The sequence below is a fragment of the Drosophila yakuba genome, unplaced genomic scaffold (assembly GCF_016746365.2).
Source record: "Drosophila yakuba strain Tai18E2 unplaced genomic scaffold, Prin_Dyak_Tai18E2_2.1 Segkk50_quiver_pilon_scaf, whole genome shotgun sequence".
In the NCBI taxonomy this organism is placed as follows: Eukaryota; Metazoa; Arthropoda; class Insecta; order Diptera; family Drosophilidae; genus Drosophila; species Drosophila yakuba.
In genome coordinates, this window is record NW_025048817.1 from 384,764 (window position 1) to 409,453 (window position 24,690).

General features: G+C 39.3%; 1 protein-coding gene across 1 annotated transcript; it reads right to left on the minus strand.

Moving 5' to 3' along the window:
- Positions 1-7,389: 7,389 nt before the first annotated feature.
- LOC120322275 (unextended protein-like) lies at positions 7,390-24,339 on the minus strand. The gene is made up of 2 exons (XM_039377333.1): positions 24,059-24,339; positions 7,390-8,525 (listed from the first exon to the last, which is right to left on the minus strand). Exons 1-2 carry the CDS (start codon positions 24,120-24,122, stop codon positions 7,975-7,977), a joined length of 615 nt encoding a protein of 204 aa, XP_039233267.1. The 5' UTR covers positions 24,123-24,339; the 3' UTR covers positions 7,390-7,974.
- Positions 24,340-24,690: the final 351 nt, after the last annotated feature.

Genomic DNA, 24,690 nt, shown 5'->3' on the forward strand with positions numbered 1-24,690 from the left:
AGTCTGTGAAAAAGAACAAAAACTAACTTATAATTTAAACTAAAATGACGTAAACAGCGGAAAATCTGTCTCAATTACTTCGGCAAATACGCCAAGTACCGCAATTCTCTGGAGACCCATAAAATCTCAGCTCGTTCAACAGACGTATCAAATACCTGTTGAACTTATACCCTTCGAACAACGTTAGACAGAAGGCGGTCCTATTTGGAGCCATCGAACTTCAAATTGTCGGAGATGCGGAAAATGTTTCCCAATTTGAAATGCACATTGGACAACTTTAAGGAACGCCCTAATCACGGAATTCAAGACTCAGACGCCCCTGGAGACCTACTAGGAATATTGTATCGCACACCTTTTAAGGGTAACTTACGTCTATTCTGTGAACAATTAGAAGATAAGTCAACTGTAATTATAAATAAGTTAGCATTAGAGAATGACCGAAATAATATAGCGGTTTATACACAAGCAATGGCAACTACTATAAAATATACAATTCAACGCCACTCCCCGATAGGTTGTTCATGACATTAGCGAGGGATGACATTTCAACCGTTCAAAAATTAAGACAAACCGCCCAACTAGAAGGTATATTCGAAGACCCAATTTTAAAAAATCCGATAATGAACCAAGGCTTAAATCAAATTTACCTAACACATTAAACATACTAACATTAATCAAATCAAAAACACTCACCCCAACCAACGACTTTTTCGCCCCTTTATTCCATTAATAAAATCCACACAGACCCAAAACACTAACGTAAACAACAAACCCCTTTTAGACAAATTCCTCCGACCAGACAACAGCAACTTAATCAGTACAGAAATTTATACAACGGATTCAGAACAGACTTACTTCATGACCGTCAAAACGACACCCGAAACTACTATCAGCCCCCCAAACAACCAAAAGTGCCCAATAAGCGTTTTAGAGAAAGCAGCGAACAATCGCGTATGCAGACAAATGAAAATTTCACCAGCACGAATTAGATTACGATAACGAAACTGAACACTGCATTAATAACGACGAACAGTTCCACGAAGATCTATTACAGAATACTCAGACAGCAATATCAACAAGCTAAACATTTTCCAATACCAATTGGGATCCACCAATACATAGAGATTATGTTTAATAAGCACAGATATAGATGCATAGTTGATACTGGCTCTGAATAAACATGAGAGCACAAACTTTTTCAGCCTTCAAGTTAAAGATAAGCAAATAACTGTCGAAGTATGACAGGCTATTTTAAATTAAATAAATATGTACCCTTCCAGCCAACGGTATTTTTAACAAACACAAAATTCTTTATTCATTCATTTTCACCTTATTATGACATTCTATTGGAAAAATAATAATGGAGAATAACGATTTAATAGACTACTCTCGGAGGGAAACAATATTTAACGAAAGACATTCATTCACAAAGAACTAGATCCATGTGATGGGAACTCTTCAAAAAAATTTAATGCACTCTTACAAGAAAACAACTTTACATCAGAAGTAAACTATGCATGGACAATAACATAGACTCAAACACACATACAGACCCGAACATTTAAATAGTGAGGAAAAATACAGACTTACAAATATATTAAAAGAGTTCAGTGACATTCAATATGCAAAAGAAAACCTTACATTCACAAGTATAGATACGTCATGATATAAAACCGCTCCGAAAACCAGTTTTACAAAAGACATACTCGTATCCGTTTGCCTACGAAGCAGAAGTAAATAAGCCAATTGAGGAAATGTAAAAACGAGGTATTACATATACACGAAATCGACTCCCCTTACTGAAGTCCATTATGGATTGTCCCTAAAAAGATGGATGCATGCCTCTGGCAAACCAAAATTGCAGGTTGGTCGTGGACTATCGAAATCTAAATGAAATAACAATAAATGATAAATTTCCGATTCCTAATATGGACGAAATACTAGGCAAATTAGAAAAATGTCAGTATTTTACTACAATTGACTTAGAAAAAGGCTTTCACCAAATCGAAATGGACTCTAAGTCTATACCAAAAACGGCGTTATTCGACCAAACATGGTCACTATGAGTACACTCGCATACCATTTGGCTTAAAAAATTGCTCCTGCAACCTTCTAACGGTGCATGAATTACGTCCTAAATAAGGATTGCCTAGTTTATTTAGATAATGTGATAATCTATTCAACATCTCTGAACGAACCCCTGACTCACTGAGGAAGGTTTTTAAAAAAATTAAAGAGGCTAATTTTAAACTCCAATTGGACAAATGCGAATTTTTAAAAAGCAAACAAACTTCTTAGGTCATATTTAAGTCCAGAAGGCATACGAACTAATAAAGAGAAATTAAAGCAATCGAAAAATTTCAAAGACACCAAAAGAAATCAAATATTTCTTCGGCTTATGCGGATATTACCGTAAGTTTATTCCAGACTTTGCAAAGATTGCAAAGACCTCTGACAATATTTCTAAAAAAAAAAAGGAGCTAAAATAGACACAAGAAACGAAGAACACAATAAATCATTTAAAAAAATTGAAAACACTCATAATGAACGACCCAATTTTGATTTGCCCTGATTTCACAAAAACATTTCAAGTCACTACTGACGCTATTTAGAAGGTAAACTTAATCATGTAGCAGACGCTTTATCTCGCGTCAAAATTTAAGAAAACATGGTAGGCGAAGAAAAAAATATTTTAAAAGCAGCAACAATACACAGTTCATAAGAAAGCAACGAAACCTACATTGAAATTACAGAAAAACCACTACCGTAGACCAATTACGAGTAGAGAAAACAAAATACTTTTCCAAAATAAAACTGACCATCAAATACACTGACATGACCCTGACAAAGGCAAAGGATATCGTTATTAAATACTTCTTAAATAATAACAGTGTTACCTGGAAAACGATAGACTTTTAGTTTTTAAAAAGCATATCGAGAAACTATTAACCCACATAGTAACGTGAAAATTGTGAAAAGTATCATTATGCTAAAAGACATAAAATCTTATCCTGAATTTAAAGAATTTATTATTACTCAACATTCTAAATTGTTACACCCTGGTATTGAAAAAATGATACGATTATTTAAAGAAACTCACTATTTTCCCACTCACTATTTTTACAGAACATAGACCAACAAAACTAGTTTTCGAAATAACTCCAGAGACAAATAACCCTCGCGAAATGTATGTTATTGACTTTTATGCAATTGACAACGAACAGTATTTATCTTGTATAGACGTATATTCAAAATTTGCTTCACTTATTGAAACAAAAAGTAGAGATTGGTTAGAGGCAAAACGAGCCCTTACTAGAATTTTTAACGACATGGGAAAACCACAGAAAATTAAAGCAGAAAAAGACTCAGCATTATAAGCACTTCTTTAAAAATTTGGCTAAGCAACGAAGACATACAAATAGATATTACCTTGTGGTAAAACAGGAATAGCAGACATAGAACGCCTTCATAAAACCATAAATGAAAAAATCAGAATTATCAATACTGAAAACAATAGAGAAAATAAAGAAACACGAATGGAAACAATTTTATAAATATACAACCACAAGACTAAACATAACACAGCCGGACAGATACCGGCTAACATCCTTCTTTACGCAGACACACCGACTTATGATACCCAGATGATTAAAGAAATTAAAATCAAAAAACCTAACAAAAAACGACAGAATTTCGAAATCGACACAAAATTTAGACAAGCACCCTTAACGTGCACAAAATCAAAGAATCCCTTAAGAAAAACATGCAGAATAGAACAGAATAGAATAACGAAAATAATAGAAAATAATAATAGATACAAGGCAAAGCGTAGTAACGGCAGTGCGAAGCCCGGAGAAAGAGAGTTTGGAGACTCTAGAGGAAGAGAGTTTGGAGACTCGGGAAATAGAGAGAGAGAGGGTGGAGACTCCGGACTTACTGAAAGAGAGTTTGAAGAGTCAGCAGGCTCAAAGGCAAATAACGGGACAAATCGAACTTTGGATCCGGAGACTGGAGACCAAAGGGATGAACTGTTAGAGGAGGCCTATAAACAGGCCGAACGCTGGAAGCGGGACAGACAGTCGAGGAGAACAAGTGTACGAGTCAACAACGTTAAAACGAAGTCAGCAGAGGAGCTACAGCCGTGGTAGTCAACAAGTAGCAAGATCGCTACGTCAAGACGTTCGGGACGAGAAGGTCTCCGAATTGAGACGCAGGTAGCTGAGGTCCAGTACGACGAAGCACGAGTAGCCCAGAAGCGCCCAACAGGCGAAGCCAAACACAGGATAAGCAGCAGGGATTGTGGTGTAGACCCGGAGAACTCTGTAGGAGACCGCGAACTTGAACCAGACGATCGCCTAGGTGTGTCCGTGCGATCCAAACAGGCGGGATACCGGCGCCACCAGTCCGAACCAGACGTGGGGTTAACGTGTTGCTGTTCCACAGGGGACAGCACAAATAAAGATCCAAGAACGAAACTGCGAGTGTTATTACTGGTAACCGGGTGATCACGTTATTCTATAAATTTGGTGGGACGAACGCACAAACTCTACTGAGCTAGCTGCACGAATTCCGTAGCGAGCAGACCAACAAAATCAGTTCGTTACAAGAGGTCAAAACGTTATTCATTATAAAAGCAAATTTAACAAGAGAGAACGCTATAGTCGAGTTCCCCGACTATCTGATACCCGTTACTCAGCTAGTGTAAGTGCGAAGGACTTTTTGGCGGTTTGTGGGCGTTAGAGTGGGCGTGGCCAAAAGTTTTTTTTGCAAATCGATAGAAATTTACAAGACCAATGCAAAAATGAAAAAATATTAAAACATTTTTCAAAAATGTGGGCGTGGCAGTTTTGGGCGGTTTGTTGGCGTTAGAGTGGGCGTGGCAACCTGAATCGACAAACTTGCGCTGCGTCTATGTCTTGGGAGTCTGTATGCTTAATCTCAACTTTCTAGCTTTTGTAGTTCCTGAGATCTCGACGTTCATACGGACGGACAGACGGACGGACAGACGGACATGGCCAGATCGACTCGGCTACTGATCCTGATCAAGAATATATATACTTTATATGGTCGGAAACGCTTCCTTCTGCCTGTTACATACTTTTCAACGAATCTAGTATACCCTTTTACTCTACGAGTAACGGGTATAAAAAGAAATGAATGGCATACGCATCTCAAAACGAAACAAACGAGGACTGGTTAACTTTGTAGGTTCCACATTAAAATATCTTTTTGGCACACTAGACGAAGACGACAGACAACATATTGAACAACAAATTTCGACTCTATCACAAGACACAGTACAGATCAGCACTGTAAACCACGTTATTAACAGTCTCAATAATGGCATAGAATTAATTAACAACCAGTACAATTCTTTAAAAAAGGAACAAAAATTGAATCTATTAATATTTAACATTGAACATTTTACCGAATATATCGAGGACATTGAAATGGGTTCACAACTAACACGACTTGGAATATTTAATCCTAAACTACTAAAACATGACAATATTGGCAACGTTAATTACCAAAATCTGATAAACTTAAATACTTCCGCTTGATATAACGTAGCTACTAATAAAATATTCCTAATGTCCCACGTTCCTATAAATTCAATTGAACGACCAACCTTACCCCGACAAGAATGGCCAAATTATTAAGGAAAATATTGAAGGCAAATCACTATGTTCTAAATACACTAACACAGAATATTGTCAAAGACCATTGCATAGCTAATATAATAAAACACGAAACACCAACTTGTACTTTTCAAAAATATCGTAAACAATTCTTTATTCAATTCATTAAACCAAACATACTTACTTATAACCTGGAATATGACAAGAGAAAAACTTTATCACAATTGTAACGGACAAGAGATTTATATCGAAAATAATAAAAATATCCAACTGCACAGCAGAATTTAAAAAAATTACAATATCTAATAGTATTCAAAAATACACAATTGTAATATTTACTGAACACAATGTATCAAAAATCGAACCAATGTCACACATAGAAATTAAATAAATTATTTTGTTAAACAATAAGAGTAACACAATTTACAGAAAAAAATTCTTCATATCTGTTTCAGTTTTAATTTACATATTTTACTTTTATATGAAATGTAAAACAGCGCCACACAAAATGATTATCTCTTACCTAAAACCAAGTAAAACCACTAACAAAAATATCGAAAAGAAACAAAAACAGAAATTGCTGAAATTGAAAATCCAGTACCACATTTATATCCAGAAAAAAATCGCTTTAGGACAAGCTTATATCTAAAAGGTGGGGGAGTGGACATATTCACTCTTCATATTAAAAAGCTAAATCAATCACCAAAAAATTTTAATATTTAGAGCCTTTTGACGAGCCTCTTTGACAGAAATTACAACGAATTTGTTTTTGAACAATCCCGAACATTGTTTTCAGAGCCTGTTTAACAATGTTAATTTCAAATTTCGAAAAGATTTTTGTTCATCGCAGGCTCAAAAGAAGACATTTTGGGCTGCTTCTAAGATGATAGTATGAATATATTATTTACCTGAAACCTCACTACTCGAAATTTGACCTATTCCTATATATTAAGATGAAAACAAATTATATTTTATAATTAAGAGATTATTTACTTAAGACAACATTTAGGTTAAAGGCTTTAATTGACCTGTTCCTGAATAATATTAAATAAAGATGTTAATTAATTTAAAAAAAAAAAAAAAAACGATGTCAACGTCGATATGACTGACAAGATCCTTAAAAAATTGGTTAAATAACAAATTTTACTTGTGTAAAAAGGTGTTTTTTTTTTATTACTTAAGGAATCACCCTAAATAAATATTATATAGACTTGAAAGAAGTGCAAAAATACCTTTTTACGGGCTTTTAAGCTACTTGCCCCTTAAAACATTTTTGTTTAAACATCCCCATTGTCGATATCTTCGACTGTTACAAAAATTTACATAAATATATATAGAAATATAAATATTTTGGAATGTCGATATTGGAAAGAAATTAACAAAATAGTAAATGTTTACGTGGAAACGTATTAAAACAAATTAGAATCTGCCTATCAATTTTTGTTTAGCTTTTCTAGTTCCCTAGATCACAGATTTTATATGGATGGCCGGACACACATACACATGGCCAGATAATCAGTTTATTATTTAATTTACAAACTTTTTAATATGTTATAACTGAAATCGGAACAAAATTTCCTTCTTAATTCTTGAACCGTACTTTTAATATGAAAAATAGTTAATCATGCAATGAATATTTTGTTTAAAGTGTCCTTGGAATTTTCGCTGAGGTAAGGTATGTACTAACATATTTTTGCGGGATGGTTTAACTTAATATTAAAAGTAATAAATAAATTATACAACTATAGAGTAGTTTTGAATTTGTTTATTCAATTCTTGACATGAAAATAAAATACACCAGATTGGCTGTGTTCACAAACACATTTAAGTTTAATAGAAAATACGTTTTAACAGGCAAATTTATGTAAACAGGCAACTTATTTCTTTAACATCGCTTTTAGCCCTACAAAAACCATTTCTAAGGAAGAGTAAGTGAAGGAAAGAAATATTTTAAGTACGTAGTTTACGAGGCAACTTTTAAGGTACATACAATTATGAAGATAATATATAAGGCAATAAATTAAATATATATTTATATACATATGTATATGTATATATTAATACACCGTTCTGGAAAAGCTATTTTGTGAAATTTCAAAATTGTTTTTACACGTTTAAAGATAAATATATTTAGGAAAATAATATATAAGGAAAAAAATGCATTGATATATATATTCATATACTCCTTCGGAAAGCTATTTGGTATAACAAATGGGAAAGGTGAAAATAATTTTTGAACGTAATCAATGGTTTAAAGCTTTTTAATACAACAAATGATTTTTAATAATATAATATTAATAACTGCTCGTATGTAAATGTGGCCTGCATTTTCTGTTTAGGGCTTGCTTTGCCTGCTTTCGAATTTATCATCTAGCTGTGGCAAAAGAGGCATGGAAGCTGCTGCCGTATCTTTGTCATCGTGTTCTCCACTGTGAAGGTCCTCTACTTCAGAACCTATGTTTTCTGAGACATTGCCCGCATGGTTTAAGTTTTTTAATTTCGTGCCGTCTTGAATGGCTTCGTCGACTTTATTATATACCAAATCGGGAGAGCTGTTCATATTTGTTGGAGAACAATTTACACTTCGGTTAGGTATGGATAGACGTCTCGTACTTTGATTTGATGCAAGACAAAAAGGCTTTTCATCTTCTGTTATAGAGTGCAATAGACGTTCCACTTCGTCATCGAAGGTCTCACTGGAAAATGTCCCAGATTTTCGACTTTTTTCCAACAATGTAGCTTTCTTTGCAGTTAGATACAAAACCCTTTTAATTGTTATATAAATCACATCCGATATAGCACGAACTGAGTAATCAGGTACAAAAGATTGGCGTATTTTTGAGTCCATATTTAAAGACTGCAGAGAACCCATTTGTGTTGGAGAGTCTAAAAAAAAAAAGATTTAATGAGAATTGGTTTGTAATTTGATATTAATAAAATAGGGCAGATCGCTACAGTCGAGTTCCATTGAATCGAAATACGAGAATGATGGGCTCATAAAAACAGAATGCGAATGCTCTAGCATGTAATAAGGTGACGGCTCATTTTTTATTAGCTTAACAAAATTTTTGTTGTTTTAAACTTTAAGCATGTGGGCTTTAATATACGACAGATCGGCTCGATTCTCGAGAAGGTAGACGCAATATAGGACAGTGTGAAGAAACGAGAAAATATATTCATATTAGTAAGATCTATTTATATGTTAAAAAAGTTAGTAATGATCGCTCTAAGAATAACACGTATCACGGCACCATATTTGAAAGCCGTCTGGATCGGAAGGCAATTCCAAATGGCAAGAAATATCTTTAACTGTAAATATCCCATTTTTGTATTGCGCGCCTTAGTGTGAACAAGATAAACAATGATATCGATAAGCGATAGAATAAAGTAGATTTTAAGAGAAAGAAGATCCTAAAAAATCAAGTTTTCTTACAAAAAATATACGATTTACACAGTCAAATGTTTTACTAGTGTCAGTGTAAACGACATCTGGAAGTCAGCCCCGCGCACTCGAGAAAATCATTAAGCTTAATCATAAGCTGTTTTGGGCGGTTTGTGAACGTTGGAATGGGACAAACAAAAAAATTAAAATATAAAAAAACATTTTTTAAAAGTTTGGGCGTGACAGTTTTGGGCGGGTTGTGGGCGTTGCAACATTTGGAAACAAACTTGCCCTGCATGTTTGTCTCTAGAACCTGCATTCCTAACTTTTTCAGCTTTTATAGTTCCTGAGATCGAGGCGCTAATACGGACATGGCCAGATCAACTCGGTTATTGATTCTGATTAAGAATATATATACCTTATATGGTCGAAAACTTAACGGGGGTATGATTTGGCTTTGCAAATTTAACGGCTCGGAAGACGTAAAAACATTCGAATGTACAAACAGTTTAGGAGACTGAACTTATATAAGTAAACAAAAAATATAAAAGAAAAAACTGCTAAGGTCAGTATTTATTTTAGTCGAATAACGAGGGATTTCAAAACAAAAGCAATGCAATGATACAGAAAGTCAACAAGTGGTCACGGCATTGCAGATTTTTTTGGACTGCTACTTAAAAGTTACCAAACGGAAACTTAGCCATCGCGAAATACATACAGCCAAAAAGACAAAAGTTAACTACTGTATTAAACACAGATGACAAAATAAAATTGGAAAATAAACGGAGAGCTCCGCATAAATTAAAGGCCGAGAAGACAATAAACGCATTGATTAAAAAAATTGTTAAGCTAGTTGGGAAAGATATCTTTTACATAATTCCACTCTCAAAAGGAACAATAAGCGAAACTGCAAATCAAAACGGAAGATCACTTCCGAATAGTCACCAAAAAGTTAAATGGTTAAAGAAGAAACTATAAAACAGCATCAAAGCCTTGAACTGATTCTATTGGTCTGCTCGCTACGAAATACGTGCGGCTAGCTCAGTAGATTTCGTGTATTCGTCCCACAAAATTTATATTAAAAACGTGATCATCTGGTTGCCAGTAAAAACATTTGCCGTTTTCGTTTCTTGGGTATTTATTCTGGCCTAGCTTTATAATATAATTTGATTATCGCACGGCAGATAACGGCTGCGACCCCCAAGGCAATCGCCTGGTGGAACGGCAACACGCCAACACGTAGTCTCCGACACAGTCGATCGGGTCTACACCGCAATTCCTGCCGTCTCTTCGGGACCCTTCTGTTGAATGCTTCCGGACTACCGTGGTTCGTCGTATTGGACCTGCGCTACCTGCGTCTCAGTGTCTTGTCCCGAACTCCTTCACGTAGCGATCTTGTTGACTATCACGGCTGTAGTTCCTCTGCTTTTGTGCATCTTTTCATCTGCAGTTGTGCGGAGTTTTAACTCCTCACATCCTCCCCTTTCTTCGGAAAAATTTAAATTCGGCCTTGCAGTTACTGCGGGACATTCCTGAGATCCCGTCGGCGCTCACAGCTCTGTCTTCAGTTCCACAGCGCCGATCTCCTTTCAGTGTATTCTTCTTTCCTCCTTTTCAAATTTTGCGCCGATTTTAATTTCCGTGACGCCACTCCCTTTTTCACTCTTCTTTCCGCATTCCGCATTCCGCATTCTCGTCCTTTCGTCGTTTGGTCACACTACTTCCCGTCGATCGATTGTTGCGGGTAGATCCCGATGACTTTCGTGGGTGCGGCGTTGCCACTCGATGACCATAGTAGTTCTGTAGTGTGACCCGTCATGTGTTGCTAGTTCCGATATTTTCGCCCACCGATTGAACTTTGCCGGTAAGTTGGATTATAAAAAAAACGTTTTACCCTGGTTAATCCTGGACTTTCTTCCCTGCTGTCTTATTTAGCTTGCCTTGCGGTACTTCTGTACCGCCCCTCACCTTTCCTCGGGAGCATGTTGGTTCCTTGGTCTGGTGAGTGCATTGCTTCTCCGTGCCCCGCTTACTTGTGGCATGCCCCCGTTGACTCCGGCTTTGGCCTGACGCTGAAACGGACGCCTCTGTTGCTTGTATTTGGGATACGTTGAGTGTGCCTGAGCCTGACGTTAGTTGGGGAATCCTGATGTCCGCGTGAAAGAAACAGTATTCCGGCTTGCTCGCTGAATGTCCCGTTGACTCTCGTCTTGGCCTGACGCTGAAACGCTGGCCTTTCCTATATGTGACCTCGAAGTCATACTGCTGTAGCTCAAACGCCCATCTGGTAATTCTTCCCGAAGGGCTTTCTATGTTGTTCAGCCACTTCAGCCATATGATCCGTCACTACCTTAATGTGGAAGCCCTCCAGGTACGGCTTTAGCTTCCGAATAGCCCACACAATTGCCAAGCACTCCTTCTATGTTGTAAGGTAGTTCTTCTCGGCTCTCTTTAGGGTCCGGCTGGAGTACGAAATGACCTTTTTACCATCTTCTGTGCCCTGTGTGAGGATCGCGCATATCCCGTAGTCACTGGCGTCCGTTTGCAGGATAAACATTTTTCGAAATCGGGGCACGCCAAGACTGGGTCGGTAACTAATCTAACTTTTACCTCCTCGAAGGCTTGCTGGTGATCCTGTGACCATCTCCACTTGGTACTCTTGCTGAGGAGGCCGTTGAGTGGCCTTACAATGCGCGCGAAGTCAGGCACGAAACGTCGGTACCAAGATGAGACTTCAAGGTATTGGGTTCGTGCTCCTGGCTCCTTGGCTTGTGACGCGTTGCCCTATGTACAGTAGTTGTTGCTTGAAGAATTTTCATTTCTCTGGGTTTATTCTTAGATTCGCGTTCTTCAAACGGCGGAACACTTCCCTGAGGTTTCTTTTGTGTTCCTTTAGGGTGCGGCCAATCACGATGAATGGCCAATCGCGTTTATCTGCCTGAAGTCTCCATTTACCCGTTTTCTTCTTCACCATGACTATGGGCTGTACGGTCTCCTTGAATGTTCTATTAGTCCCATTTCCAGAAGTTCATCCACTTTTGCATTAATCTCCCCTTGAATCTTTGGATTCTTGGGGTAGTATCTTTGCTTAATCGGTTTGTCATCTTTCATGGTTATCATGTGCTCGGCTATACTAGATGTTCCGGTCATAGAGTGAAATTTCGCGAGCTCATGTCATCCTCTTCGCCGTCCTTTTGGACTTATGCGACCGACAACTTTTCCTCGACCTCGATTTCATGACCGGCGCACCTGATCTCGGCCCGACTTGCGTGAGGAAATTCCACTATTCCTGGTAATATCAGCAAGCTCATGCTGAGTCGCCTGTTGCCGAACTCCACACCAATTTCGAGCTTTGCCTTGATTTCGCCGCACCTTCCATCTGCCAACCTAAACTACCGTCGTATCCATGCTTGTCCGCCAGCTCTTCGCTTATAAAGCTTGCTGTTGCCCCGGTGTCGATCGTGGCCTTGTACGTGTCCCCACCGATCGTTACCGCTGCGGACAAATGCTGCTCCTTCTCGATTAATTTTCCAGTTAGTTTGGAGAGGCGGCAGCTTGCGACCCCGGCTCGCCTCTCTGCGGCTGGGATCGCTGCCCACTTCCCGCTCTCTGACAGCATTCCGTACTTCGGATTCCTATTTTCCCGCACATCCAGCAGAACAGCAGCCTCTGGTTTCGGCAGCCTCTTGCCCAATGGGCATGTCCACCGCACCTACGACAAGCTTCTTGCGGATTGGCAACAGGGGTTGGGCTCTGACCCGAGTTGCCCCCAAGTGTCGTTCCATTGTGTCTCTGGGTGGTGGCTGTCGGCCTCCATAGGGTTGTGTTTTGTCGCCTGGACTAAACCGGGGTATATTGCGCCCACTGTTCCTGGGTCTGTGTACCTAGATCGCCTGCGTCCTCACACCTTCTACACGTGACGTGTGTTGCGGCCGCGGGCCTGTTGCGGCTGAAATTATGTTCCTCCGCGAAGGCTTCCCATTCCGTTTCCCTTTTCCGTACCACAGGGGTCTTATTAGGGTCTGAATCTCGACCATGCAGTCCTTTAATGCTCCACTAAACCCTTGCTTCCTTTGCCTCACCTTGTCCGCGAGTTTCGTAAAGTACCTCCTGGGCAAGAAGAATGTTTTGAAACTATCTATGAATTCGGCCCAAGTCCTCCAGTGTCTGTTATTGGATATGTACCACATTAGAGCCTTTCCCCGCATTTATTCCGGCATTGCTTGGGGAATCATGTTCAGGTCCAAGCCGTACGTGTTTGCGGACGACTCCACCTGTTCCAGGAATTCGAGGGGCTTTTCTTCCCCGTTACGCACTTTTGCGTAATTCGGCTGGTTGGGCCTGGGTCTTTCTGGACTTGGCCTCCTTTCCCTACTCGTCTCCTCCTTCAGCCTTGCTATGAAGTCTTTACCCTCGGGATTTGTCAGCTTTACGCTTGGACCTGGTTTGTCTGAATATGCTGCCTCCAATTCTATCCACATTGCTGCTAACTTTGGGTCGTTTTCCGTCTCTGTGTAGTACACCCCCAGGGCCTTTCGTATGTCCTCTGTACTTCCGGACAGTGATATGCACAACCTCTGTGCGATATATGCGAAATCCTCTTTTTTGAGACGGTAGATCCAACTTCTACCCATACTGCACTTTTTTTTGCGTATACTGCCGGGATAATCACGCCTTTGGGCGCCAGATGTAACGAAGTCTGCTCGTTACGGAACACGTGCGGCTAGGTCGGTAGATTTCGTGTGTTTGTCCCACCAAATTTATATTAAAAACGTGATCTCCCGATTACGTTGGGTGCCCGGCACATGGGCTGAGAATTGTCGTCCTATGCGGACTCACGCAGCTAACGGCTGCGATCCCCAAGGCAATCGCCTGGTGGAACGGCAACATGTCAACCCCATGTCTGCTCTGACTGGTGGCGCCGTCACCACGCCTGCTCGGATCGTACGGACACACCAGGCAATCGCCGGGTTCACATACGTAGTCTCCGACACAGTCGACCACGTTGACTTGTTGCGTAACTGGCAACGGCAGATCCTCCTCATGCCATCTTCATCTGCATTTCTGAGGAGTTTTTAACTCCTCATACCCCTGTGAATTTACATATGCACATAGAGTAATATGAGTCCAAAAACCACAAGGTTGAGCTAGAACTAGATACCAACTATTAAAGAAAAACGAAGTTTACTTAATATTTAGACAGGAGTTCTGGTTGCATCAAAAATTTTCAGTAGCAGAGTCGTACAAGCGGAATTGGCCAGTGCAATTTTTGAATTACATGAAGTATGGACATCCTAGGACAGTCTGCGTACGTTGTGGAGACGGCCACAAATCCGAACCGTGCTCTGCTAACAATGAAGCCCCGGTAATAAAAAAGTATGAAGAAAATCATTCAGCAAACTGGGCTAATCTGTCTGCAAGGAGCTGAAAAGTCGAATCCAACGAGCCATAACGGCTTACACCTAAAACTTATAGGATACTTAGTTTAGTTCGCAAGCCACACTTTTACTTCGCAAAAGCAGCCATTTCATCATTAGTGAACGCCCTAAACCAAAACAATTATGCAAAATGAAAACAAGAGAGAACGCTATAGTTGAGTTCCCCGACTATCTGATACCCGTTACTAAGCTGGTGGAAGTACTTTTGGGCGGTTTGTGGGCGCTAGAGTTACGCTGCTTTTAAGTCTCTGGAGTCTGCAGGCTTAATCTCAACTTTCCAGCCTTTACAGTTACTAAGATCTCGACATTCATACGGACGGCCAGACGGACAGACAGACGGACAGGGCCAGATCGACTCCGGTGATTGATTCTGATCAAGAATATATATACTTTATATGGTCCGAAACACTTCCTCCTGCCTGATACATACTTTTCAACTAAAAATTATCTTTTTTATATCCTCCAAATCACATCCGGTCTCCCACAAGGGAGCCACCCTGGTCACCTTATTTTTTAACTACCTTTCCTTAGTAACAAAACATTCGCGTGTACTTATGTACGCAGACGATGTTAAATTATCTTGCCATTCGGACTTACAATCCGGGCTAGATAGCTTTTAAATATGGAGCCGTGATAACGTAAAAAACTTAAGTGGCTCTTGAGTATGGACCGGCTGACCTGGAGTCCACAATAAGGAGAGTCCACTCGGACCGCAGTGAAAAAAAACTTCTTACTGTTTGCTTTACGTGGCCTAAATTGGAATGCAAACCTCATATTACCTCCTTACATTAACAGCCAGAATCTGATGTAAAGGGAGGGGTACAACTACATTTTTGAGTCAGACTGAATGCAACAAAGAAAATTCAGTTCGGCAATAAACCAGTCCAGCGCCCACAAGAGCTCACATGAAAATTATACCCTAAACAACTTCATTAAAACAGTATAACGTCAAATTTAAATTCAACAAGAGAGTACGCTATAGTCGAGTTCCCCAACTGTCTGACACCTGTTACTCAGCTTGTGAAAGTACGAAGGAGACATTTTTAAACTGACATTCTTTGGCGGTTTGTGGGCGTTAGAATGGGCGTTTTTTGGCAAAGCGAGAGAAATTTACAAGTCTAAATAAAAATATCATATATTAAATAACTAACAAAAATGTGAAATAGTATAAAACATTTTTTAAAAGTGTGGGCGTGTCAGTATTAATTGTTTTGTGGGCGTTAGAGTGGGCGTGGCAAAAAAAAAAAATTACAAGACTAACAAAAAAAAATCAACGTATTTTTCAAAAGTGTGGGCTTGGCAGCTCAGAGCGGATGTTGGGCGTTGGGCGTGACAACATGGGTTACCCAATTTGCGCTGCGTCTATGCCTTTGGAGTTTATATGCTAAATCTCAACTTTCTAGCTTGTATAGTTCCTGAGATCTCGACGTTCATACGGACGGACAGAGAGAAGGAAAGACGGACTCGGCTATTGATTCTGATATATGGTTGGAAACGCTTCCTTCTGCCTGTTACATACTTTTCAACGAATCTAGCATACCCTTTATTTATTGTCAAAACAGTATTTTTTGTTTTCAATTGGTTAAGTAATCTTAAATTTGAAATAAGTAACCCGCGCCAGCAAACACTAAATTGAAACGCCTGAAATAAATTGAAAATATCGTAACATCTTTCAATTTTGTGATGCGTTTTGCCGGGGTGATGAAGTGATACATTTACGTAGCGGACAATTAATGACATTTTCATAAATTTGTATAAGTTCATTTGGTACTGCTGCCACAAGCCCGTCGTCGAATTATCTTGTACGCATGCCTATGAAACACACCCTGTCAGGATATATAATAAATTTGTTAACCAGTTTGTACAAAACTTTTAAATGCGGCGAGTGTGTGAGACAGATGCCCAATGTCAGTGTGAACAAATTTCCTCTGAAATTTAGAATTCTGCGAATTAGAAAAGACAAAACAGCTAGAAAAGCAGCGCGAACGAGTATTACGAAAAATGTTGAGCAAGGCCTTGATTTACTTGGGTGACTAAAAGACGGTTGTGAGCAGGAGTATAGCTAGCCGCCAGGGCAAATAATTTTAACCCCATCGTGTCCCTAAAAAATTAAAGAAGCTTAATGAGTCAATATACGAGGAGAAATTAGACGAGAGATTAATATATCGAGGTGACAGTGATAAGAGCCATGACTTGGTAACCATGTTTGAGGCCCTCCGCTCAGAAATATAGGGTATACGAATATATATAAACAGAGCCCGTTTAGGTATATAAAACAATCAACGTGAAAATAAGTCTTTGGCCGATCGTCAATTAAAGAAGTTTAAGTGTATCCGTGATTTCAATAACGATTCCATAGAAAATACAAATTCAAATACAAATGAGGGCAATAAAAAAAGGGCTACTCAAGATCAAGGTCAAGAACGAATTGGGAAACAGTTTGTAATCGGATTGCCATGGAAGGAAGATGTAAGAATGCCGGATAGTTATGTGATGGCTGAGAAAAGATTGTACGCAAATACAAGAGAGAACGCTAAAGTCGAAGTACTCAGCTAGTGGAAGTGCGAAGGAGAGTCTTTAACACTGACAGTTTTTGGCGGTTTGTGGGCGTTCGAGTGGGCATGGCAAAAAGTTTTTTGGCAAATCGATAGAAATTTACAAGACCAATTCAAAAATGAAAAAATATAAAATTATTTTTCAAAAGTGTGGGAGTGGCAGTTTCGGGCGGTTTGTCGGCCTTAGAGTGGGCGTGGCAACATGAATCGCAAACTTGCGCTGCTTCTATGTCTCTGGAGTCTGTATGCTTTATCTCAACTTTCTAGCTTTTGTAGTTCCTGAGATCTCGACGTTCATACGGACGGACATGGCCAGATCGACTCGGCTATTAATCCTGATCAAGAATATATATACTTTATATGATCGGAAACGCTTCCTTCTGCCAGTTACATACTTTTCAACGAATCTAGTATACCCTTTTACTCTACGAGTAACGGGTATAAAAAAGATGCACGCTAATCAAGAATTGGATTAAAAATACAAGACAGAGATGACTAAATATGTCGAAAGGGAGTAATGCTCGCGAGCTAAGTCACTCGGAAATTATTGACACATCAAAACCAGTCTAGTGCATTCCACATTTTACAGTACAGTCGGTTCACAAACCAGATAACATGTTCAGCTACATCGTTTTCGACGAAGCTACTGAAGTCAAAATAAAATATGTGTAACACAATATGCAAAAGGTTCCGCGAAATTACTATCCTATTTAAGCTGCTGCGACCAATTGGATGTGCATATATTCGTCGTCGCGAGTCCAGCAGCATTTTCAGCGGTTGCTTATTTGCGCATATTTGTCATGAGAAAAATACGCCTAGCCCCGAAAAACTGTTGTCTATTCCTAAACTGGAGCTTCAAGCTGCAATCCGATTAAAGCTTCAATCGATTAAATCGCTTAAGGATCTTAAGTTCGATCTTGACTTTCTGCAGGGGCCTTGGGCATGATAAGGTCAGTTCTGGCTTAGCATTGCTTCAGACTTTTTGCAAAAGTACTTCAGCAAGAAATTCTCAGTGGTTTGGAATGGGTAGCCTTCACCCCTGAAATCGGCTGTAACAGGTAGAAGAAACAGGACCAATTAACGAGTCGATCTGTTCATCTTTACGTCCGCCCGACTGCACGTCCATATGAAAGTTGAAATTATACATGCAGTTTCCAGACACATGAAATATTTGTAATACTATTTAATTTTTTCTTTAGTCTTGTAAATTTCTATTGACTTGCTAAAAAACTTTTTTCTCGCTCATCCTAACGCATACAAACGGTCTCTTTTGAAAAATTTTCTTACTTTTTTAGTTTTTTTTTTTGCGAATTTCTATTGATATGTCAATTGTTTAACTTTCTCGTTCGCACCCCCAATAGCTGAGTAACGGGCATCTCTATTCGGGACCTCGCCTATAGCGTTCTCCATTGTTGTTTTTTAACTAAAAGACATAGACAGACATGGTAAACTTATGTCTAGGACAAGAACAATAAGAATTACAAAGCAAGTCCCCTGTAAGTGCTTCCTAACAATTCCTCAGCCAAATATTTCTTGTTGGACTTAATTTTTGTCGTTAAAAAATTAATAACTTATATATATGTATTATTAGTGTCTCTTTGTCTTCAATGTTCAAATGGTATTGTCTAGCTATGAAAGACCAATTCCTTGAGATATTAAGAATGGTTATGGATAATTTTATACAAGAAGAAAAATTTTTTTTACATTAAGAATTAACAAGAACTGTGACTCGCGTCGGGGTAAGACGTATTTTGATCGAGGTCGGTATAAAATCAATTTACTTAAGTGAAGTGAATAAATAAAACAAAATAAATTACAAATATCAGCGAAAAGACGCTATTAGCAATGTTAAATTGCAAATCTATAATATTTGTTGTGTGTGGAAACATTAAATTAAATCAAAAGCTAATTTAAATAGACAACAAACAAATCGACAGTTCCAAAATGAGCCAACGCGATTTGCGCGCTCAGCGGCAAAAAGAGCAAGACGAGCGCCGGCTCTCTCTCCAACGAAACAATGCATACTTCACCGTCGTGTCTGACGCCCGCGAGTGCCAAACAATCCATCGGGTCAATGACCTAGCACCTGCAGATAGCAAACGATCGCGGTCTTGCTCACCAATGCTTATGACTGCACGATGTGAACCCGAACGCATTGAGAGCGTCTTTCTCGCGCTCTCCTCATTGCAAACGGTGTCAAGTTCTGTAGCTACCAGCACAGTAACTTCGATATCTACTGCAACTGCACCCATAGCAACAACAACAACAACATCAACACTATGCTCAGTACCGAGAGCTGTGTACATTTCTGCTGAATCAACAACAACCAAAGCAAGTGCAACCTCTCCGACTCTAAAAAACAAAAGCGGACAAGAACCAAAACAAAACACAAAACTGTGTCAAACAGGGCTGGATCGCTACATTCAAATAAAGCGAAAGCTAAGCCCACAACACAAACAGGCTGGCAATCAGCCGAAAATAAATCGCACCAACGTTGACAACTCAACTTCAAATAGGTTTGCACTACTGGATGACTGCGAAGTGCGTCCAATCAAGAACAGGAGCAGAAGAAGATTAAGCCGCCACCAATATTTATACGAGAGAAAACCCCAAGTGCACTGGTTAACAAACTAGCTACGATCATCGGAGAAAACAAGTTCCACGTTATACCTCTTACCAAGGGAAACATACATGAAACGAAAGTGCAGACTCCGGATGAGTCTAGCCATCGATCAGTGACCAAGTACCTGGATGAAGCTGGAAAGAGTTACTATACCTACCAGCGTAAAAGTGCCAAAAGATTGCAGGTTGTCATTAAAGGAATTGAATCATCAGTGACCCCATCCGAAATTATCGAGGCACTAAAGGAGAAAAACCTTAAGGCAAAAACGGTGATCAACATTCTTAACAGGAAGAAAGAGCCGCAGCCACTCTTCAAAGTCGAACTGGAGCCATCGAGTCAAAAAATCAGCAAAAATGAAGTACATCCTATTCTTAAACTACAGTTTCTACTGCACCGCAGAATAACTATCGAAGAGCCACACAAGCGCAAGCAGCCTGTGCAGTGCACTAACGGCCACACCAAAGCGTACTGCACTTTAAAATCTATCTGCGTCATTTGCAGGGATGCTCACAGTACCGCAAACTGTCCTAAGAACAAGGATGACAGCTCAATTAAATTATGCAGCAACTGTTGCGAAAACCACACAGCCAACTGGCGAGGATGCATTGTTTACAAGGAACTTAAGAGTCGCCTAAACAAACGAGTGACTTCAGCTCGTGATCGTACCATACCTGCAATTCACAAAGTAACGGAACCGACTACAACTTATATCCTTTCGTCTGGCAGATACCTAACAATGCCAAATTTTTCCTTTGCAAGTACACTAAAGTCAGAGTCAAATCAGCATACAACCCCATTCATGAAACATACAATCACGAGAACATGCAATAGCAGTCAATTGGAGTTGAACCGATTGTGCTTTCGATGTAGCAAAGCATTAAAGACTTTATGGCATTCATGCAAGCAACTATGCAAGAGCTCGTTTCTTTAAAAACAGCATAATCAGGCATGCTCCGGTAATCGTTATTTTTATTCGACTTCGATGTGGGCCAAATCTTTTGATTTCGTTTTTAGGTGCAAAATTTTTTCTATCGGAGTGTTTCGTTTCTCATCGCTTCTTGCTGCTCAAACAGCATATTTTTTTCTTTAGTCACAATTTAACAATGTGAAAAAATTAGAAAATCTAGAGCTGCCACCTTTTTCACAGTTCTAATTCCGATGTTCGCAATTACATTTTTACTACACTTTGACCATTTAAGCAGTTAAATTAAATAGCATTTTATACAAACAATACTTTTGGCCCTGCTTTAAATGAATTAATAAATTCTTTTATATTTCATAATTATATTTACCTGCCTTTTTCGTTTCACCTGCCTACCGTTTCACGGTATGGCAACCTTCGCGAAGCTTTTGCCGGCGTACTTATCGACCCGTTGCCAAATCGAAAATTGTTGTTGCCGATGGCAACATTTTGTTTGTCAAATGAGCTAGGGTAAGAAATAAATTTCATAAAATACCTAAAAGGCAGAATGATCTTGTGGTGATGTACAATTAACATCAATAGACCACTGAGTAAATTATTTTTTTCCCTTAGTAAATAATATCTGATTTGATATAAAAAAGACATTTACTTTTTATTTCGGCCAAACAAAAGTGTCCGTTTTACAAATCGAACAATTCTTACGAATTTGAAAACCGGAGAACCAATTTTTTGATTTTAAATCCAAATCGTAAGCATGCCTGAATGACTCCTTAATAATAGCAACCTGGAACGCTACAAGCGTTTCGCGACACAAGCTTGCTTAGTTCTTAGCTGACAGAAACATTGATGTTATGCTACTCTCAGAGACTCATCTTACAGAAAAGAAACATTTTCAAATATCAGGATAACAATTTTACTTTACAAATCACCCGGATGGCAAGGCCATGGAGGCACTGGCATACTAATCCGATCCCGAATTAAGCACCACTTTCTTAGTAATTGGCAAGAATACTGCCTACAAAAACCTCTATAAGCCTCCAACGCTATAACGGTGACCACATTCTGGCTGCTGTCTATTGCCCACCCCGCTTCACAATATCTGAGGACAAATTCACAACACTTTTCGACTCGCTTGATGAAAGGTTTGTTGCATCTAGCGATTGGAAAGCCAAGCACATGTACCGGGGATCTCGAATAGCGACTCCAAAAGGAAAACAGCTGTACAACGCAATTATTAAACCGGAAAGCAAGCTTAATTATGTTTCTCCGGGTGCGCCTACATACTGGCCAGGAGATCCTAAGAACCTTCCAGATTTGATTGACTTTGCCATCACTAAGAGGATATCCCAATCAATAATTACAGCTTACGCACTTGCAGAACTTTCATCTGATCACTGCCCTGTGCTCTTTCATCTTATGTACCAGCTGCAACACATCGAGCGGCCGTATAGGCTTACAAGCAGCAGGACTAGTGGGGAGAGGTACAAAAAATATGTTTGTTGCCATACCGACTTTTCAAGCCCCTTTGAAGTAGAGCAAGACATTGATCAGTTTGCTGGTGACCTAGAATCAACACTAGTTGCAGCAGCAAAAGCATCAACTTCACAAGGTACCCACTCATGCAGTATAAAGACAAGTCGACAAGACATGACAAGTCGGGATACTGATTTGCCTGTGCTCACCTGGTTTCCAGACTTACTAAAGCACTTCAGAAAGAAGAAGCGGACGCACAACTACGTTACCTCGAGAGTCTTACGCCCACCAGCACAAAGAACTCATTGTTGAAAGCCCATAGGAATCTACAGGCACCAACAGAAACTGGGCTCGTAGTGACATGGATAGAGCCAGAGCCTTCACTGATCATCTCAGAAAAGTATTTTAACCAAAGCCAGCCACTAGTTCATTTACACTCCACTCTTAACTCCATCTGACTTAACACCACAAGATCCCATAGAATTCCAGCCAATCGAAATAACGAATATCATTAAAGAGCAACTAAAGACTGGAAAATCGCCTGGCTTATTAACCCCAAAAATGATCACCGAGCAGTTCTACACATGCAGTTCTACAAATTTTCTGGCTCTTCAACGCAATTACCAAAATTGGATATTTCCCTCAAAAGTAGAAAAAATCAGTCATAGTTATGATCCCTAAGCCCGGGAAAGAGAAAACACAGCCATCATCATAAAGCAAGAAGCTTAAGTGCAGCTGCTACGAATCAGTACCCACCTCGAAACACACTACAAACTCCCATCGCACCAATTTGGTTTTCGGGCAATATATGGAGCTATTGAGCAGGTTAACCGCATCACAACAGAAACGCCTTTGAACATCGTAAACACTGCACAGCTTTATTCCTAGACGTTGCACAAGCATTCGATAGAATATGGTTGGATGGATGTTTTAAATAATCAAACTGCTTTCTCAAAACTTACATAAGCTTCTAAAGTCTTACTTATAGAAAAGAGTGTTCGCGGTTAGATGTAGTTCAAGCACTTCAAGCGATTGTACTATAGAAGCTGGAGTGCCCCAAGGAAGTGTATTAGGTCCAATTCTATACACCCTATACACGGCGGACATCCCAACAGATTACCAGTTAACTATATCTACATTCGCTGATGACACTGCAATACTGAGTCGATCCAGATGCCCAGTAAAAGCTACGATGCAACTAGCACGCTATTTAACATGTGTAGAGAATTGGCTTGCAAATTGGCGCATATGAGTAAACGAACTAAAACGCAAACAAGTTACGTTTACCCTTAACAAACAAAGCTGCCCACCCTTGGTTATGAACCACACGCGCATCCCACAAGCCGATGACGTAACATACTTAGGTATTCATCTGGACAAGCGGCTCACCTGGCGGAAACACATAGAGGCCAAGACGACGCACCTGAGACTAAAAGCAAAGGATCTACACTGGCTTATAAACGTTCGGTCTCCCCTAAGCCTGGAGTACAAAGTCCTTTTGTATAACTCCGTTCTTAAACCCATATGGACCTATGGCTTCGAGCTATGGGGCAATGCATCGAGAAGCAACATCGACATCATACAGCGAGCACAGTCTAGGATTCTGAGAATCATAACTGGAGCTCCATGGTATCATACAGCGAGCACAGTCTAGGATTCTGAGAATCATAACTGGAGCTCCATGGTATCTTCGGAACGAGAATATACACAAAGACCTAGAAATAAAACTTGTCATTGAGACAATAACAGAGAGAAAAGTAAAATACAAGGAAAAACTAGGCTCACTTCTAAATCCCCTTGCAAGAAAACTTCTTTGAGTATGCAGCCAAAGTCGACTGCACCGCAACGATCAACCAGCCCAGCGTTAAATTTGTTAGGCCACATAGCACAAATCATCTCATAAAATGATAATTAGCTAGCTTAGAATAAGATTTGAAAACTTATTGTTAGTCTCTTAAGTAAAAGGGAAGATTCAATAAATAAGATTTAAAAAAAAAAAAAAAAAACATTAACAATGTTTTCTTACCAATAACTACATTTGGGACCAACGCCTGTGTTCCGAAATAAGTAAAAGGCCCGCTTTCAAACATAAGCGCTTCCTTGCCAATTGTAACTTCTACACGACCTTCCAGTATAAGTACAAAAAAGTCGACAGCTTTTCCTTGTGTGAAAATATAAAGGCTTGGATCATCTTTACTCTTTCCCTTTGTTTTTATGTTGTGAAACACGTCTTGATTAAGTAACCTCCGCAAAATGAGTTCAGAAATAACATCTTTTTTAAAAGCATCGACAGCTAAAAGTTAAAACATTAAACAATAAATATATGATAAAGTTAAATATATATTACCAGTGTGCTAAGGTACTGGAAAGTAGCCAGTGTTAATTGAGGAGATATCCGAACAGTTTGCACTTCACGACGTTCGGCAAACGCTGAAAAGTCCGCTTTTTTGTATCTGTTTCTTCTGGTTTTTGTACGGTTGTCAACAAAAACATCGGTTTCGTCAACAATTTCAGCTTGAATCAGTTCTTCAATTACATCTTCCAGAGTAACTAACCCGACAGTTTCATAAAAAGGATCACCATCACCTTCATTATTTACGCGGTGCACAAAAGCAATGTGACCAATTGTTCCTTCTTTAAATTGATTAAACATAATAT